At 49.1% G+C, this 20,051-nt stretch overlaps 1 protein-coding gene across 1 annotated transcript in view; it reads right to left on the bottom strand.

Annotated features, from left to right (window-relative positions):
• Window positions 1-20,051, bottom strand: part of LOC140388187 (mitochondrial 10-formyltetrahydrofolate dehydrogenase-like) — a 505,408-nt gene that overhangs the window by 19,621 nt on the left and 465,736 nt on the right. Inside the window, exon 22 of the mRNA XM_072471959.1 lies at window positions 12,804-13,003. Within this exon, the coding sequence (XP_072328060.1) occupies window positions 12,804-13,003 (200 nt within the window). The remainder of the gene's footprint in view (window positions 1-12,803; window positions 13,004-20,051) is intronic.

The raw sequence follows: 20,051 nt of genomic DNA, 5'->3' as shown, positions 1-20,051 counted from the left end.
TTTTATTCTCCCCCACCGCACTCAGTCTCGCTCTTTCATCCTCCTGGCTTCGCTCTTAGTTTCACTCTTTCTTGCACTCTTAGATCCTGCCAGCTCCACTCTCAATCTCGCTCTTCTTATGCTCTTATATCCTCCATTCTCCAAACTCAATTTTTGTCGCATTCTTTCATCCTCCGAGCTTCGCTCTCAATCTCGCTCTTTCTCGCACTCTTATCTTCCTGGTTCCGCTCTCAATCTGGCTCTTCGATCCAGCCGGCTCCACTCTCTTTTATCCTCTCAGCTCCGCTCTCAGTCTCGCGCTCTTTCATCCTCCCGGCTCCGCTCTCAGGCCTGCTCTTTTGTCCTCCTGATTGTGCCCTCAATATCGCTCTTTAATCCTCCTGGCTCCATTCTCATTCCCGCTTTTTCTCGCATCTTTAATCCTCCTGGCTCCATTCTCAATCCCGCTCTTTCTTACATCTTTAATCCTCCTGGTTCCATTCTCAATCCCGCTCTTTCTTACATCTTTAATCCTTCTGGCTCCATTCTCAATCTCGCTCTTTGATCCTGCCAGCTCCACTCTCAATCTTGCTCTTGCTCGCATTCTTTTGTCCTCTCGGCTCTGCTCTCAGTCTCACCCCATTTTCCTCCCAGCTCTGTCTCTATCTTGCACTTTCTCACGCTTTTATCTTACTGGCTCCGCATTCCATCTCTCCTTTTCTTGAGCTCTTTTATTCTCCCGGCTCCTCTCTCAGTCTTGCTCTTTCATCCTCCTGGCTTCGTTTTCAGTCTTGCTCTTTTTCACACACTTTTGTCCTCCCAACTCTGCCCTCAATCTCGCCCTTTAAACCTCCTGGATCCGATCTTAATCTCACTCTTCCGCACTCTTTTATCCTCCCATCTCCGCTCTCAGGCCCGCTCTTTTGTCCACCTGGCTCTGCCCTCAATTTCGCTCTTTAATCCTCTTGGTTCCGCTCTCAATCTCGCCCTTTCATCCTCCAGGTCCGTTTTCAGTTGCATTCTTTCTCGCTCTCTTAGATCCTGCCAGCTCGACTCTCAATTTCGTTCTTCTTACGCTCTTATATCCTCCTGCTCCAATCTCAATCTTTCTCGCATTCTTTCATCCTCCCGGCTTCATTCTCAATCACGCTCTTTCTCGCACTCTTTTATCTTCCTGGCTCCATTTGCAGGCTCCCTCTTTCTCACGTTCTTTTGTCCTCCCAACTCTGCCCCCAACCTCTCTCTTTTATCCTCCTGGCTCCGCTCTCAGACTCTCCCTTTCATCCTCCTGGCTTGCTTTCATTTGCACTCTCAATCTTGCTCTTCTTCTTTCATCATCCCGTCTCCGATCTCAATATTACTCGTGCTCTTTTATCCTCCTGGCTCCCGAAGAGTGGTGGAGGTGGATTCCATAGGAGGTTTCAAAAGAGTGCTGGATATATATTTGAAAGTAACGAATTTAGAGGGCTACGGAGATAGGGCTGGGGAATGGGACTAACAGAAACAATGGGTGGTTTGACCACTTTAATGCTGTAAATAACCAATAAATTGGGCAGCAAGAGACTTCGGAGTAAGATGAGGAGAAACTTCTTTACTCAGAGAATAGTTGGTGTTTGGAATGCATTTCCTGGAGAGTGGTGGAAAGATAGAAACATAGAAGATAGAAGCAGGAGGAGGCCATTCAGCCCTTCGAGCCTGCTCTGCCATACATCACGATCATGGCTGATCGTCCAACTCAATAGCCTAATCCTTCTTTTTCCCCCACAAACCTTAATCACATTCGCCTCTAGTGCTACATCTAGCCGCCTCTTGAATATATTCAATGTCTGGGCCTCAATTATTTTCTGTGGTGGATTCCATAGGAGGTTTCCGGGGCAGGTGTGACCTGTATAAGAAGGGCGGGTTGCATCTAAACCGGAGAGGCATAAATATCCTGGCCGCGAGGTTTGCTAGTGTCACACGGGAGGGTTTAAACTAGTATGGCAGGGGGGTGGGCACGGGAGCAATAGGTCAGAAGGTGAGAGCATTGAGGGAGAACTAGGGAATAGGGACAGTGTGGCTCTGAGGCAGAGCAGACAGGGAGAAGTTGCTGAACACAGCGGGTCTGGTGGCCTGAAGTGCATGTGTTTTAATGCAAGAAGTATTACGGGTAAGGCAGATGAACTTAGAGCTTGGATTAGTACTTGGAACTATGATGTTGTTGCCATTACAGAGACCTGGTTGAGGGAAGGGCAGAATTGGCAGCTAAACGTTCCAGGATTTAGATGTTCCAGGCGGGATAGAGGAGGATGTAAAAGGGGAGGCGGAGTTGCGCTACTGGTTCGGGAGAATATCACAGCTGTACTGCGAGAGGACACCTCAGAGGGCAGTGAACAAAGAAACAAAGAACAAAGAAATGTACAGCACAGGAACAGGCCCTTCGGCCCTCCAAGCCCGTGCCGACCATGCTGCCCGACTAAACTACAATCTTCTACACTTCCTGGGTCCGTATCCTTCTATTCCCATCCTATTCATATATTTGTCAAGATGCCCCTTAAATGTCCCTATCGTCCCTGCTTCCACTACCTCCTCCGGTAGCGAGTTCCAGGCACCCACTACCCTCTGCGTAAAAAACTTGCCTCGTACATCTACTCTAAACCTTGCCCCTCTCACCTTAAACCTATGCCCCTAGTAATTGACCCCTCTACCCTGGGGAAAAGCCTCTGACTATCCACTCTGTCTATGCCCCTCATAATTTTGTATACCTCTATTAGGTCTCCCCTCAACCACCTTCGTTCCAGTGAGAACAAACCAAGTTTATTCAACCGCTCCTCATAGCTAATGCCCTCCATACCAGGCAACATTCTGGTAAATCTCTTCTGCACCCTCTCTAAAGCCTCCACATCCTTCTGGTAGTGTGGCGACCAGAATTGAACACTATACTCCAAGTGTGGCCTAACTAAGGTTCTATACAGCTGCAACATGACTTGCCAATTCTCATACTCAATGCCCCGGCCAATGAAGGCAAGCATGCCGTATGCCTTCTTGACTACCTTCTCCACATGTGTTGCCCCTTTCAATGACCTGTGGACCTGTACTCCTAGATCTCTTTGACTTTCAATACTCTTGAGGGTTCTACCATTCACTGTATATTCCCTACCTGCATTAGACCTTCCAAAATGCATTACCTCACATTTGTCCGGATTAAACTCCATCTGCCATCTCTCCGCCCAAGTCTCCAAACAATCTAAATCCTGCTGTATCCTCCGACAGTCCTCATCACTATCCGCAATTCCACCAACCTTTGTGTCGTCTGCAAACTTACTAATCAGACCAGTTACATTTTCCTCCAAATCATTTATATATACTACAAAGAGCAAAGGTCCCAGCACTGATCCCTGTGGAACACCACTGGTCACAGCCCTCCAATGAGAAAAGCATCCTTCCATTGCTACTCTTTGCCTTCTATGGCTTAGCCAGTTCTGTATCCACCTTGCCAGCTCACCCCTGATCCCGTGTGACTTCACCTTTTGTACTAGTCTACCATGAGGGACCTTGTCAAAGGCCTTACTGAAGTCCATATAGACAACATCCACTGCCCTACCTGCATCAATCATCTTAGTGACCTCCTCGAAAAACTCTATCAAGTTAGTGAGACACTACCTCCCCTTCACAAAACTGTGCTGCCTCTCACTAATACGTCCATTTGCTTCCAAATGGGAGTAGATCCTGTCTCGAAGAATTCTCTCCAGTAATTTCCCTACCACTGAAGTAAGGCTCACCGGCCTGTAGTTCCCGGGATTATCCTTGCTACCCTTCTTAAACAGAGGAACAACATTGGCTATTCTCCAGTCCTCCGGGACATGCCCTGAAGACAGCGAGGATCCAAAGATTTCTGTCAAGGCCTCAGCAATTTCCTCTCCAGCCTCCTTCAGTATTCTGGGGTAGATCCCATCAGGCCCTGGGGACTTATCTACCTTAATATTTTTTAAGACACCCAACACCTCGTCTTTTTGGATCACAATGTGACCCAGGCTATCTACACCCCCTTCTCCAGACTCAACATCTACCAATTCCTTCTCTTTGGTGAATACTGATGCAAAGTATTCATTTAGTACCTCGCCCATTTCCTCTGGCTCCACACATAGATTCCCTTGCCTATCCTTCAGTGGGCCAACCCTTTCCCTGGCTACCCTCTTGCTTTTTATGTACGTGTAAAAAGCCTTGGGATTTTCCTTAACCCTATTTGCCAATGACTTTTCGTGACCCCTTCTAGCCCTCCTGACTCCTTGCTTAAGTTCCTTCCTACTTTCCTTATATTCCACGCAGGCTTCGTCTGTTCCCAGCCTTTTAGCCCTGACAAAAGCCTCCTTTTTCTTTTTGACGAGGCCTACAATATCTCTCGTCATCCAAGGTTCCCGTAAATTGCCGTATTTATCCTTCTTCCTCACAGGAACATGCCGGTCCTGAATTCCTTTCAACTGCCACTTGAAAGCCTCCCACATGTCAGATGTTGATTTGCCCTCAAACATCCGCCCCCAATCTATGTTCTTCAGTTCCTGCCTAATATTGTTATAATTAGCCTTCCCCCAATTTAGCACATTCATCCTAGGACCACTCTTATCCTTGTCCACCAGTACTTACTGAATTGTGGTCACTGTTACCGAAATGCTCCCCTACTGAAACATCTACCACCTGGCCGGGCTCATTCCCCAATACCAGGTCCAGTACCGCCCCTTCCCTAGTTGGACTGTCTACATATTGTTTTAAGAAGCCCTCCTGGATGCTCCTTACAAACTCCGCCCCGTCTAAGCCTCTGGCACTAAGTGAGTCCCAGTCAATATTGGGGAAGTTGAAGTCTCCCATCACCACAACCCTGTTGTTTTTACTCTTTTCCAAAATCTGTCTACCTATCTGCTCCTCTATCTCCCGCTGGCTGTTGGGAGGCCTGTAGTATACCCCCAACATTGTGACTGCACCCTTCTTATTCCTGATCTCTACCCATATAGCCTCACCCATTGGTGTGAGGTAAGTGCCATATTATATTATTATTATATTATTAGCATTGTGCAGGTCAAGGTTCGGAGGTGGAGGAGCAGTCTCTGTCAGCGAGAGAACCTGAGAACATCTAAGACACTCATAAGGTAAGAAGGTAAGTAAGTGATTTTTACTTATTTTTACTTTTATACCTTTTTTCAAATTGTGTGTGTCGGGGGGAAACTGAAGTGACATCACAGAAAAGCGGTGGCCAGAGTGGCTAGTATTTGGTAACTAATTAAACATAATAACTTTTGTTATATATAAACATAATATTCAAATTTTTCAACAAATTTTCAACGAACCCCCCCCGCCCCCCCCAACAAGAAGAAAGAAACAAGAACACAACAAGCAGAAATTACCCATTGGATTTCCCTACAATAACCCCCCATATAACAGCATACAAAATGATCAGGGGGTTGGATAGGGTGGACAGTGAGAGCCTTCTCCCGCGGATGGATATGGCTGGCATGAGGGGACATAACTTTAAACTGAGGGGTAATAGATATAGGACAGAGGTCAGAGGTAGGTTCTTTACGCAAAGAGTAGTGAGGCCGTGGAATGCCCTACCTGCTACAGTAGTGAACTCGCCAACATTGAGGGCATTTAAAAGTTTATTGGATAACCATATGGTTGATAATGGCATAGTGTAGGTTAGATGGCTTTTGTTTCGGTGCAACATCGTGGGCCGAAGGGCCTGTACTGCGCTGTATTGTTCTATGTTCTATGTTCTATAACAGTAAAAAACACAAATAGGGAAAATCCCCCACCTTAACCCAAACGCCACCCCAAAAGAACCCCCCACTCCCACCCCTGGGCTGCTGCTGCTGACGTCCTCCTAATGCTCCATGAGATAGTCTAGGAACGGTTGCCACCGCCTAAGGAACCCTTGCACAGACCCTCGAAAGGCAAACTTTATCCTTTCCAGCTTGATGAACACTGCCATGTCATTGATCCAAGCTTCCACACTAGGGGGCTTTGCATCTTTCCATAGTAGCAAAATCCTCCACCGGGTTACCAGGAACGCAAAGGCCAGAATACCGGCCTCTTTCGCCTCTTGCACTCCTAGCTCGTCCGATACCCCAAATAATGCTAATCCCCAGCTCGGCTTGACCCGGGCGTTCACCACCTTGGACATAGTCCTCGCAAAACCCCTCCAAAACCCATCCAGCGCCGGGCACGACCAGAACATATGGACGTGATTTGCTGGGCTCCCCGAGCCCCTCCCACATCTGTCCTCCACCCCAAAGAACCTATTCAACCTCGTCCCTGTCATATGTGCTCTGTGAGTAACTTTAAACTGTATTAGGCTGAGCCTAGCACAAGAGGAGGAAGAATTAACCCTACTCAGGGCATCAGCCCACAGACCCTCATCTATATCCTCCCCAAGCTCCTCCTCCCACTTGCCCTTTAACTCCTCCACTGAGGCCTCCTCCTCTTCCTGCAGCTCCTGGTAAATCGCCGAAACCTTGCCTTCTCCAACCCATACACCCGAAATCACCCTGTCCTGAATCCCACGTGCCGGAAGCAGCGGGAATTCCCTCACCTGCCGCTTCACAAACGCCCTCACTTGCATGTACCTGAAAGCGTTTCCCGGGGGTAGCCCAAACTTCTCCAGCACCCCTAGGCTCGCAAACGTCCCATCGATGAACAGGTCCCCCATTCTTCTAATCCCTGCCCGATGCCAGCTCCAAAACCCCCCATCCATCCTTCCCGGGACGAACCAATGGTTCTCCTGAATCGGGGACCAAACTGAGGCTCCCACCTCGCCCCTGTGTCGCCTCCACCACCCCCAGATCTTCAGCGTCGCCGCCACCACTGGGCTCGTGGTGTACCTTGTCGGCGAGAGTGGCAGCTGTGCCGTCACCAGCGCCCTCAGGCTCGTGCCCACACAGGACACCATCTCTAGCCTCTTCCACGCCACCCCCTCTCCCTCCATTACCCACTTACGGATCATCGCCACATTGGCTGATCAATAATAACCACACAAATTCGGCAGCGCCAGCCCCCCCCCTTGTCCCTGCTATACTACAGAAACACCCTCTTCACCCTCGGGGTCTTATTCACCCACACAAATCCCATGATGCTCCTGCTTACCCGTTTGAAAAAGGCCTTGGGGATCAAAATGGGAAGGCACTGGAACACAAAGAGAAACCTCGGAAGGACCGTCATTTTCACCGACTGCACCCTACCCGCTAGTGAGAGTGGCAGCATATCCCATCTTTTAAAATCCTCCACCAACCGCGTCAAATTGAGCTTGTGCAGAGCCCCCCAACTCCTAGCTACTTGGATCCCCAGGTATCGAAAGATCCTTACCGCCCTCTTCAGCGGTAGCTCGTCTATCCCCCTTCCCTGGTCCCCTGAATGCACCATAAAGAGCTCACTCTTCCCTACGTTGAGTTTATACCCCGAAAAGTCCCCAAACTCCCTAAGGATCCGCATGACCTCCGCCATCCCCTCCACTGGATCTGCAACATACAACAACAGGTCATCGGCACCCGGTGTTCCTCTCCCCCCCCGAACCAATCCCTTCCATTTCCTGGACTCCCTCAGTGCCATGGCCAGCGGCTCAATTGCCAGTGCAAACAACAAGGGGGATAAGGGACACCCCTGCGTCGTCCCCCGGTACAGCCGAAAGTACTCCGACCTCCGCCGGTTCGTAGCCACACTCGCCACCGAGGCTCTATAAAGCAGCCTGACCCAACTGATGAACCCCTCCCCGAACCCAAACCTCCGCAACACTTCCCAAAGATACTCCCACTCCACCCGATCAAAGGCCTTCTCCGCGTCCATAGCTGCCACTACCTCCGCTTCCCCCTCCACCGAGGGCATCATAATCACATTGAGAAGCCTCCGCACATTTGTATTTAGCTGCCTACCCTTCACAAATCCTGTCTGGTCCTCATGAATCACCCCCGGGACACAGTCCTCAATTCTCGTAGCCAGCACCTTCGCCAGCAACTTAGCGTCAACATTGAGGAGCGAGATCGGTCTATACGACCCACACTGCAATGGATCCTTGTCCCGCTTCAAGATCAAAGAAATCAGCGCCCTGGACATTGTCGGGGGCAAGGTCCCTCCTCCCTCGCCTTATTAAAAGTCCTCACCAGCAACGGGCCTAGCAGGTCCATGTATTTCCTGTAAAATTCAACCGGGAACCCATCCGGCCCCGGGGCCTTCCCCGCCTGCATGTTCCCCAATCCTTTTACCAGCTCCTCCAGCCCAATCGGCGCCCCCAAACCAGCCACCTCCTCCTCCTCCACCCTCGGGAACCTCAGCTGATCTAGGAATCGTCGCATCCCCTCCTCCCCCGCTGGGGGCTCAGACCTGTACAGATCCCCATAGAAATCCCTAAATACCTTGTTTATTCTCACCGCACTCCGCACCGTATTCCCCACTCTATCCCTAACTCCACCAATCAACCTCGCTGCCTCCCTTTTATGAAGCTGGTGTGCCAGCATCCGACTCGCCTTCTCCCCATACTCATACGCCGCCCCTGCGCTTTCCTCCACTGCTTTCCCCGTGGTCATCAGGTCAAATTCCGTCTGGAGGTTCCGTCGTTCCCTAAGTAGCCCCTCCTCAGGGGCCTCTGCATAACCCCTGTCCACCCTTAAAATCTCCCCCACCAACCTCTCCCTCCACTCTCTCTTCTCCCTGTGGGCCCTAATGGAGATTAGCTCTCCCCTGACCGCCACCTTCAACGCCTCCCAGACTACCCCCACCTGCACCTCCCCGTTGTCGTTGGCCTCCAAGTATCTTTCAATACACCCCCGCACCCACCCGCACACCCCCTCATCCGCCAACAGTCCCACATCGAGGTGCCACAGCGGGCGCTGGTCCCTCTCCTCCCCCAACTCCAGCTCCACCCAATGTGGGGCGTGGTCCAGGATGGCTATGGCCGAATATTCCGTTCCCTCCACTTTCGGGATTAGCGCCCTACTCAAAATGAAAAATCCTATCCAGGAGTAGGCTCTATGGACGTGGGAATAGAAGGAAAATTCCCTGGTCTGCGGCCTGGCAAACCTCCATGGATCCACTCCCCCCAACTGGTCCATAAACCCCCTGAGCACCTTGGCCGCAGCCGGCCTCTTACCCGTCCTGGACCTAGAACGGTCCAGTGCTGGGTCCAGCACCGTGTTGAAGTCCCCCCCTATTATCAAGCTTCCTACCTCCAGATCCGGAATCCGACCCAGCATGCGTTTCAAAAATCCGGCATCATCCCAATTCGGGGCATATATGTTCACCAGTACCACCCGCACCCCCTGCAAACTACCACTCACCATCACATATCGACCTCCATTATCCGCTACAATATTTAGTGCCTCGAACGACACCCGCTTCCCCACCAGTATTGCAACCCCTCTGTTCTTCGCATCCAGCCCTGAATGAAAGATCTGCCCTACCCATCCCTTTCTCAGCCTAACTTGATCTGCCACCTTCAGATGTGTCTCCTGGAGCATAACCACGTCCGCCTTCAGTCCCTTTAAATGCGCGAACACCCGGGCCCTCTTGACCGGCCCGTTCAGGCCCCTCAAATTCCAAGTTATCAGCCGGATCAGGGGGCTACTCCCCCACCCTCCCCCCCCCCCCCACCCCTGCTGTCTCCTTTTCTAGGCCAGCCACGTGCCCGCGCCTCCTGCACCCTCCAGTCCTGCAAGCGGCGGACCTCCACTCCGACTACCTCTCCTACTTCCAGCTCCCCTTTGGCCAATGCAGCAGCAAACCAGTTCTCCCCCCCGCTAGATCCTCATCTAGCCACTTTGCTCCCTCCATGACACTCCCGTAAGTCAGCTGACTCCTGCTGACCCCGGCCTCTCCCGCCATTCCATCGATCCCCCAGTGTGAGAATCCCCCCACCCCTTGGCAGTCAGTGTGCGCTCCTCTCCAGCACCGCCCTTCGCCCCGGCCCCATCCTTCCCTACCGTGGGAAAAAGTCCGCGCTGTCTGTCTGAGCCGGCCCCACCCCCTCTGGCGCAGCTCCTTTTTACGGCCTTACCCCAACTCCCCATCCCCGGGCCTCCACCCCCCCCTCTTCCTCCGCGGGGCCCTGCCCTTCCAACACCGACGCCCACGCTCTCCTATAGCCCCCACATCAAATCCATTCACCCATCCCCACCCAGCACCAAAACAAAAAGAACATTCCCCAAACACAGTAAACATCCCCCCCAGGACAAACCCTCAGATTGAGTCCAACTTTTCAGACTGGATAAAGTTCCATGCCTCATCAGGCGTTTCAAAATAGTGGTGCCGATCTTGGAACGTGACCCACAATCGTGCCGGCTGCAGCATCCCGAACTTCATCCCCTTCCGATGGAGAACCGCCTTAGCCCGGTTAAAACCAGCCCTCTTCTTAGCCACCTCCGCACTCCAGTCTTGGCAAATTCGGATCTCCGTGTTCTCCCACCTGCTGCTCCGTTCTTTTTTGGCCCATCCCAGGACACACTCTGTCTATAAAGCGGTGGAACCTCACCACTACAGCCCTTGGCGGCTTGTTGGCTTTGGGTCTCCTTGCCAGGACCCGATGAGCCCCATCCAGCTCTAGGGGCCTCGGGAAAGCTCCCGCGCCCATCAGCGAATTGAGCATTGTGCTCATATATGCCCCGGTATCGGGCCCCTCCACTCCTTCAGGGAGACCCAGAATCCGAAGATTCTTCCTCCTCGACCTATTCTCCAGGTCCTCAAATTTTTCCTGCCACTTCTTGTGCAGCGCCTCGTGCGCCTCCACCGCCAGGCCCAGGATCTCGTCCTCCTACTCCGAGGCTTTTTGCCGCCCCTTGGGCCTTCTGGGTCTCCACAAGCTTCTCAATCGCCGCCTTCATTGGCGCATTTCTGTCTTCAGCTCCGCAAAGCAGCGTTTAAGGAACTCCTGCTGCTCCTGCGACCACTTGGTCTCCACCCGCCGCCATCTTGCTTTTCCTCCCTCGCACTTTCCGCTGCACCAGGATCACTTTCTTGACCGCTCCACTCCTGGTCCAATCCATATAGTGTCGGGGGAACCTTCCCACACTGGGAGCCGTTGAACAATTGCCGTTGGGGCCCCTCTGAAGAGCCTAAACGTCCGTTCCCGGCGGGAGCTGCCGAACGTGCGACCTACCTAGGCATAGCTGCAACCGGAAGTCTTCTCCACACTTCTCTACAATCAACTCCACCTGTCACTGTTTTTCCCACTCACTTAATTAATCAATGTCATTTTACAACTTCTTCTTCCGTCTAATGTATCAGCAAACTTGCTTCATCCAAGTCATATCTAAATATAGTGAAAAGCTGATGCCCCTGGGGACACCACAATGCTACCAAAAAAAACTACTCTCTCTCCCCTTAGCTCCCCCCTCTAAGCTCACAGGTCGCCTCCAATTCCACAGACTTTCACTGTGGTTAACACTCTTGTGTATGGAACCTTGTTGAATGTCTTCTGGAAGTCTATCTACCATGTTAGTGACCTCCCCATAAAAATCAACTATATTTGCTCAACATAACATGCCCTTTACAAATTCCCACAGACACTAATCAGTTCATATTGGTCCAAGTGCACAGTCACTCTGTCCCCATGGAAGATTCTCATAGCTTTCCCACAACTGACATGAGATTGTGAAGCCTATTAAATAGCAAAATAACAGCGGCAGGTTTCCAGTTCAAGGGGACAATTTGTGAACCAGGAGAGTTTTAGAAGATTATAACTAACTCGCATTTCATTCTTCTAACATCCTGGACCATTAGATCCTGCAGAGTTGTTTATCTTTAATTTCATTATTTTCACCGTTACTGTTATTTTACTTGTATTTAATCAAGTTAATGTTTTTCACTTTTCCTTGTATTCTGGTACTTTAACCTCATCACTTGCTGTGGAGACCCAGACAGATCAATTATTTAGCAAGGCTGTTTTTTTCTGAATTATAATGACAATATAAGCTGTACCATTAAGGAATTCACATCTTCCTCTGATTCTCAATTTAGTGGTAAAATCTTTTGGTATTGTCCTTGATTTCTCTCATTTATTTCCAATTCACTGTCTTCAGTTTGACTATTTTTTATATTCCTTTGCTGTATCTCTCCCCCTCCATGGAATCTCCACTATTCTCTGTCCTTGCACAAGCCCCCTTTCACCTTGATCCCCCACCCTCCTGCCAGCTGAATTTAAAATCAGTTCCAAATTTGACATTTGGCTCAATCCCAACATCAACTTCACCTCATTTTTGATGGTCTAGTCCCCAAACATCAATGAGCAAAGCCCCGGGATCAGTTAGACCAGGGCCAGTCCCCCAGTCAGCAAGTTCCTCAGTTCACTCTGTCCTGAGGTTCAGCACAACACTCTGCTCAGTCACAAAGTAACAGCTGTATTGTGAAGGCATTTGTGCCATCCAATAATAAGTGTACAATACTGCAAAAGTTTCCTGTGAGCCTCACACTCAATCATAGATTATCATAGAATTTACAGTGCAGAAGGAGGCCATTCGGCCCATCGAGTCTGCACCGGCTCTTGGAAAGAGCACCCTACTCAAGGTCAACACCGGCACCCTATCCCCATAACCCAGTAACCCCACCCAACACTAAGGGCAATTTTGGACACTAAGGGCAATTTATCATGGCCAATCCACCTAACCTGCACATCTTTGGACTGTGGGAGGAAACCGGAGCACCCGGAGGAAACCCACGCACACACAGGGAGGATGTGCAGACTCCGCACAGACAGTGACCCAAGCTGGAATCGAACCTGGGACCCTGGAGCTGTGAAGCAATTGTGCTATCCACAAGGCTACCGTGCTGCCCCTTCAATGTGAGCTTTGCTCTTGAATAAAGTGTAAACATACCTAAATCTTTCCCAAATCCAGACTGTTTGAAGCCACCAAAGGGAGCTGCAACATCAGTTTTATTATATGTGTTGATAAATACAGTTCCAGCATCGAGTCCATCGCTCATATACATCGCTTTCGCAATGTCCTTCGTAAAAACTCCCGAAGCTAAACCGAACTCTGTATTATTTGCCCGTTGCAATACTCCATCAACATCTCTGAAATCAAGTGAACATAGAAACTAAAATCAGCACTTTACACTGGAATACAGATTTCATCTCATAATTAAATATTTCTTCAAAAGCAGATTGCGGTGATCTTAAAACTTTTTTTATTATTCTTTCACAGACCATAGGCAAACACAGGCTAAGCCAGCATTTACTCCCCATCCTAATTGCCCTTCAGAAGGTAGTGGTGAGCCACTTTCTGAGCCGCTGCAGTCTATGGAGTCTCGGTACATCCACAATGGGCTAAATTGCTGGCTTTTAAAGCAGACCAAGGCAGGCCAGTAGCATGGTTCAATTCACGTACCAGCCTCCCCGAACAGGCGCCGGAATGTGGCGAGTAGGAGCTTTTCACAGTAACTTCACTTGAAGCCTACTTGTGACATTAAGCGATTTTAATTTCATTTTTTCATTTCACAATGCTGTTGGGGACAAAGTTTCAGGATTCTGATCCAGTGACAGTGAGGAAATTACGGGTGGTGGTGTTCCCCAATATCTGCAGCCCTTGTCTTTCTAGTGGGTCGAGGTTGCGGGTTTAGAAGGTGCTGTCGAGGAAGCCTTGGTGAATTGCAACAATGCATCAATAATAATCTTTATTGTCACACTTAGGCTTACATTAACACTGCAATGAAGTTACTGTGAAAAGCCCCTAGTCGCAACATTCCGGCGCCTGTTCGAGTACACAGAGGGAGAATTCAGAATGTCCAATTCACCTACCAGCAAGTCTTTTTTGGGACTTGTGGGAGGAAACCGGAGCACCCGGAGGAAACCCAAGCAGACACAGGGAGAACATGCAGACTCAGCACAGACAGTGACCCAAGCCGGGAATCGAACCTGGGATCCTGGCGCTGTGAAGCAACAGTGCTAACCACTGTGCTACCATGCAGCCCTAATCTTCTTGATGATGCACACGGCTGCCGCTGTGCGTTGGTGGTGGAGTGAGTAAATGTTTGTGGAATGAACGCCAATCAAGCGGGTTGCTTTGTCCGCGATGCGTTGAGCGTCTTGAGTGTTGTTGGAGCTGCATTCATCCAGGCAAGCGGAGAGTTTTCCATCACACTCCTGACTTGTGCCTTGTAGATGATGGACAGGCTTTGAAATTCTACTGGAGTTATATTTGATATGATGAAGAGTCATTCGAACTTTAATCACTGACAGAGATTGAGGTTCTCTCTATATTCTTGGATGACACCAAGGTTGATGGAGTGGCAGATAGTGTTGAGGATTGTCAGAGGATACAGCAGGACATAGATAGGTTGCAGACTTGGGTAGAGAAATGGCAAATGGGAGTTCAATCCAGACATGTGTGGTAATGCATTTTGGTAGATCTAACATGGAGAGGAAATATATCATAAATGGCAAAACTCTTAGGAATATAGAAAGTCAGAAAGATCTGGGCGTGCAGGTCCACAGATCTTTGAAGGTGGCAACACAAGTGGACAAGGTAATCAAGAAAGCATACGGAATGCTTGCCTTCATTGGACGGGACATAGAGTATAAAAACTGGCAAGCCATGCTACAGTTGCATAGAACCTTGGTAAAGCCACACTTGGAATATTGCACACAATTCAGGTCGCCACACTACCAGAAGGTTGTGGAGGCTTTGGAGAGGGTGCAGAGGAAGTTTACCAGGATGTTGCCTGGTCTGGAGGGTGTTAGCTATGCGGAGAGGCTGAATAGACCTGAGACGGTTTTCCTTAGAACGACGGAGATTGAGGTGTGACCTGATAGAGGTCTACAGGATTATGACGGGCATGGATAGAATGGATGGGCAGGTACTCTTTCTCAGGGTGAAGTGGTCAGTCAACAGGGGACATAGGTTCAAGGTCCGTGGGCCAAAGTTTAGAGGAGACGTGCGAGGCAGGTTTTTTACACAGAGGGTGAGTACCTGGACCGGTTGTGGCAGTAGGCGAACTACAATGGATCGAGACCATCTAGGAGGCTGGCATTGATCCGTCTCATGACTAGCCGCTGAAAGCATTTCATGATAACAGATGTCAGGGCCAATAGTCATTGAGGCACGTTACCTTGTTCTTCTTTGATGCTGGTATTATGGTGGTCTGCTTGAAGGGGGTGGGAACCTCGGAGCAGAGAAGTGAGGTGTTGAAGATGTCTGCGAATACTCACGCCAGCTGGTCTGCGCAGGATCTGAGTGCTCGCCCAGGGACTCTGTCGGGGCCCATCGGTTTCACGGGTTCACTTTCAAGAAGGCAGCTCTTACCTCTGAGGCTGTAATAGTGGGTATGGGTGTGTCCAGGACTGTTGGGGCAGGTGGCACTGATGTATTGGCTGACTGTTCAAAGCGGGCACAGAACTCGATCAGTTCATTGGGGAGGGATGCTCCAACACCAGAGATTACGCCTGGCCTTGCTTTGTAGCCTGTAATCTCGTATAAGCCCTGCCATACACGTTGGGGTTTGTGTCGTTGGCCTGGGACTCTAGTTTGGTCTGGTATTGTCTTTTGGTGTCCCTGATCGTTTTACATATGTCATATCTGGATTTCTTATATAGGTCAGGGTTGTCAGACTTGAACGTCTCCATCCAGGACTTCAGCAGGGAGTGAACCCTTTGGTTAAGACAGGGTTTCCAGTTGGGGAAGAATGCCTTCTGAACCACTGCATCCACCTGCTCTGCTACATAAGGCGCCTGTGTAGATGCACACCAGACCTCCGGTGATGTGGATGTGCTGAGTAGTTGCACATCAGGTGCACTTTTGGCCGAATTTAGTCCGAAAATTCGGACGTATTCAATTCCTGAAAAAAAAGTCAGAGAAGAAGAACAATATGCCAGCAAGCAGTAGCTCAAGAGGCCGCAGGGAAGCCAGAAGTGGAGGAAAAGGGGAAGAGCAGCGAGCGAGTCAGTGGACCCACGAGGTGAGGGGTCCCCGGCAACCCCCAAGAGAGAGGGATGGAAGACATTCCTAACCAAGGAGGTGACCCCGATGAAGGAAGAGATCAAAGTGGAAATCAAAGTGACGGTCAGGGTGGCGGTGCAGGAGGTGCTATCGCCATGCAGACGGCGCTCGATGGGATGGGGAAGAAGCTGGAGGCTCAAAGAAGAACAACCCAAAAGCTCAAAAAGGCATCGACCGACCAGAGAGATAGGATCATCGCCCTGGAAGCAGAGATAAAAAGGTTAGTGGTGATCGAAGGGAGCCTGAAGGGCAAGATTGTGGACCAGGAGAACTGGTCTAGGTGGCAGAATATTAGAATAGTGGGCCTGCCAGAGGGGATCGAGGGTAGAGACCCGACTGACTACGTGGCCCAGATGCTGGACAACTTGGTTGAAAGGGACAGCTTCCCCAAGCCACCAAAGATCGAAGCACAATCCGACCGAAGCCCAAAGTCGGGGAGTAGCCGGTGCACAGGTACCAGGATCCTGTGTTGGGCTGTGCAGTCCAAACCGAACAGTTGGGAAGGACACAGAATAAGGGTGTATCAGGACATTGGGGCAGACCTGGCAAAGCGTAAGGCCGAGTTTAACCACATAAAATAGGCCCTATACAAGAACAATGTAAAATTCGGGACGTTATTCCCAGCCAGTCTCTGGGTGACATTCTAGAATAAAGAACATTATTTCACCAGCCCCGCAAAGGCAGATGAGTTCTTGCGTGCGAATGGCCTGGACAAAAGGCAAACAAAGCAGCAGTGAGGAAGACGCAGGGAGAGAGAAACAATTATGGACTTGGATAATTTTAGCGCAGGATGGCACTGCCTCATTACGATATGATAATTCTATGATAATTCTATGATACGAGCACTAGCTCATAGGAAGGAAGAGGGAAAAGGCAAGGGCAGCAGAGGGCAGGAGAGGGTGAAGAGGAGACAGAGAGGACAGCAACGGATCGGGCATAGGAGGGAGAAAGATCAGCACCGGGTTGGGGCCCACCACACTAGCGGGGAAGCGCATGGCAGTCTTCACAGTGGAAGACACCAGTGGGATGCCAAAGATCCAGGAGAACCAGGGGACAGAGGTGAGTACAGGAGAAGGAGAAGGTTCTGGGTGGATAAGTCACCTGGACCGGATGGACTACACCCCAGGGTCCTAAAAGATATAGCTGAGGAAATTTGGAGGTACTGGTGGTGATCTTTCAGGAATCACTGGAGTCAGGAAGGGTCCCAGAGGACTGGAAAGTGGCTAATGTAACACCACTGTTTAAGAAGGGAGGGAGGCAGGAGACAGGAAATTATAGGCTGGTTAGCCTGACTTTGGTCAGTGGTCAGATTTTAGAGACCATTATTAAAGATGAGATCGCAAAGTACTTGAAAGTGCATGGTAAAATAGGACTGAGTCAGCATGGCTTTGTCAAAGGGATGTCGTGTCTGACAAATCTGTTAAGAGTTCTTTGAGGAGGTAACAAGGATGTTAGACAAAGGAGAAACAGTGGACATGATTTATTTAGATTTCCAGAAGGCCTTTGACAAGGTGCCGCATAGGAGACTGTTAAGTAAGTTAAAAGCCCATGGTGTTCAGGGTAAGATCCTGGCATGGATAGAGGATTGGCTGACTGGCAACAGGCAGAGAGTGGGGATAAAGGGGTCTTTTTCAGGATGGCAGCCGGTGACAAGTCGTGTGCCTCAGGGGTCTGTGCTGGGACCACAACTTTTCACAATATACATTAATGATCTGGAAGAAGGAACTGGAGGCTCTGTTGCTAAGTTTGCAGATGATACAAAGATCTGTGGAGGGACAGGTAGTATTGAGGAAACAAGCGGGCTGCAGAAGAATTTGGACAAGCTAGGAGAGTGGGCAATGAATGGCAAATGAAATACAAGGTGGAAAAGTGTGAGGTTATGCACTTTGGAAGGAGGAATTTAGGCATAGACTATTTTCTAAATGGGGAAATGCTTTGGAAATCAGAAGCACAAAGGGACTTGGGAGTCCTTGTTCACAATTCTCTTAAGGTTAACGTGCAGGTTCAGTCAGCAGTTAGGAAGGCAAATGCAATGTTAGCATCCATGTCAAGAGGGCTAGAATACAAGACAAGGGATGTACTTCTGAGGCTGTATAAGGCTGTGGTCAGACTCCATTTGGAGTATTGAGAGCAGTTTTGGGCCCCATATCTAAGAAAGGATGTGCTGGCCTTGGAAGGGGTCCAGAGGAGGTTCACAAGAATGATCCCTGGAATGAAGAACTTGTTGTATGAGGAACGGTTGAGGACTCTGGGTCTGTACTTGTTGGAGTTTAGAAGAATGAGGGGGGATCTTATTGAAACTTACATGATATTGCGAGGCCTGGATAGAGTGGACGTGGATGTGGACGTTAAGTAATGGGTTAAGAGACATTCCAATTAGTTGTCTCATTTATGTTAAGTATCCAATAATTGACACTGATTGTAAAGAGGCTTCAGGTGGCCTTTGTGTCAGGTGATGTGAAGATAGTATTTTGTGCAGAGTCTGTTGAAGTAAAATAAAGGTGTTTGTGAAAAGGAGAAGAACCTTTGACTCTTTACACAGCAGCAGCTAAACGTCTAACAGATGGTAGCAGAGGACGGTTGCTGTGCAAATGTGAAGGGTTGAAAGATACAACTTTTCCAGATCAAACCAAGGAGTGAGAAAAAAAAAGATATATTGCTGAACCGAGGATAAGGATGGCCAGATATGACTACTCCCACCTACGCCCCCCTTATTTTCTGAAAGGGGATCGTACGATCAATGGAGGAGTGCAGTAGTTATGTGGACTAAGGTAACTGACTTGGGAAAGAGAAAACAAGGTATGGCATTGACTATTTCTCTACTTATGACAGTAAAATCCAAAGCAAAGTGTTTTCTGAGCTGGAATTGGAAGAATTGGACTCAGAAGGAGGTCTGGAGACTCTATTACGTTATATGGATAAGATTTATAAAAAGGATGACTTGTTAAGTGCGTATGAAGCATGGTCAGATCTTGATAGGTTCCGGAAAATAGAGGAATTCTCCAAGGAAGACTATATAATGGAATTTGGCAGACTAAAAGGCTGAAGAAACACAACCTGGAATTTCCACAGTCTGCGTTGGCCTTTAAATTACTTGACTGTGCTAGAGTGAGCAACATAGATAGGCTCCTGGTTTTGACAGGAGTTCAGTTTACAAATAAGGATACCTTATTCGATCAGATGACAGAAGCTTAAAAAGGTTTCTGGGAAAACATTCGATTCCGATGGCTCTGATGACCCAAATAGGTCAGTCTGCAATAGAAAATGGAAGATACACTACTAACAGGATGGCAAAATCGCACGGCTACAAACAGGTTCCAAGACTATAGAAGGAGATCGGGACCCGGAAATTATGAAGACAGAAACCCAGTTAGAACCTACAATAGGAAGATGAAACCCAGAAATGCCCGGGGTATGATAAATCAATGGTTTCGATGGGACTCTCAATACCATTATGCTTTCAACTGTCCAACACGTTATAAGAGTGCTTGAAGCGACACATGACATGGAAGAGTCAGAAGAGGAAAAAGATAGTAACCAGAAAGAAGGCATTGTCCTAGTGACAAGCAGTTTTACGCCTGTAATGAGGGTGTTGGTTACAGAATCCTTCAATTGTGCTGTATTGGACAGTGGCTGCACATCTAGTGTGTGTGGAATTGACTGGTTAAAATGTTACCTGCATTCCATGAATGCTGAAAATCGTAACAAGGTAAAGAAATTTGAAAGTTCCACAAGTTTCAAGTTTGGGGATGAAAATACTCTGAAGTCGCTGAAAAGAGTGGTGATCCCTTGCAATATTGCCGGAGTGAATCATTTCATTAGCACGGATGTTGTATCAAATGAGATACCTGAGGGGCTGGTTTAGCACACTGGGCTAAATCGCTGGCTTTTAAAGCAGACCAAGGCAGGCCAGCAGCACGGTTTAATTCCCGTACTAGCCTCCCCGAACAGGCGCTGGAATGTGGCGACTAGGGGCTTTTCACAGTAACTTCATTGTTACTTCATTTTAACTACTTGTGACAATAAACAATTTTCATTTTTCACCTTTGCTTCTGAGTAGACCGTCGATGAAGAAAGCACACATGAAACTGGATATGGAAATGGATAAGGCAACAGTTTTTGGAAAGG

This window comes from Scyliorhinus torazame, chromosome 13, assembly GCF_047496885.1.
Source record: "Scyliorhinus torazame isolate Kashiwa2021f chromosome 13, sScyTor2.1, whole genome shotgun sequence".
Taxonomy (NCBI): domain Eukaryota; kingdom Metazoa; phylum Chordata; class Chondrichthyes; order Carcharhiniformes; family Scyliorhinidae; genus Scyliorhinus; species Scyliorhinus torazame.
The sequence above is the reverse complement of the archived record's forward strand: the minus strand, read 5'-3'. Positions and strand labels throughout refer to the sequence as shown.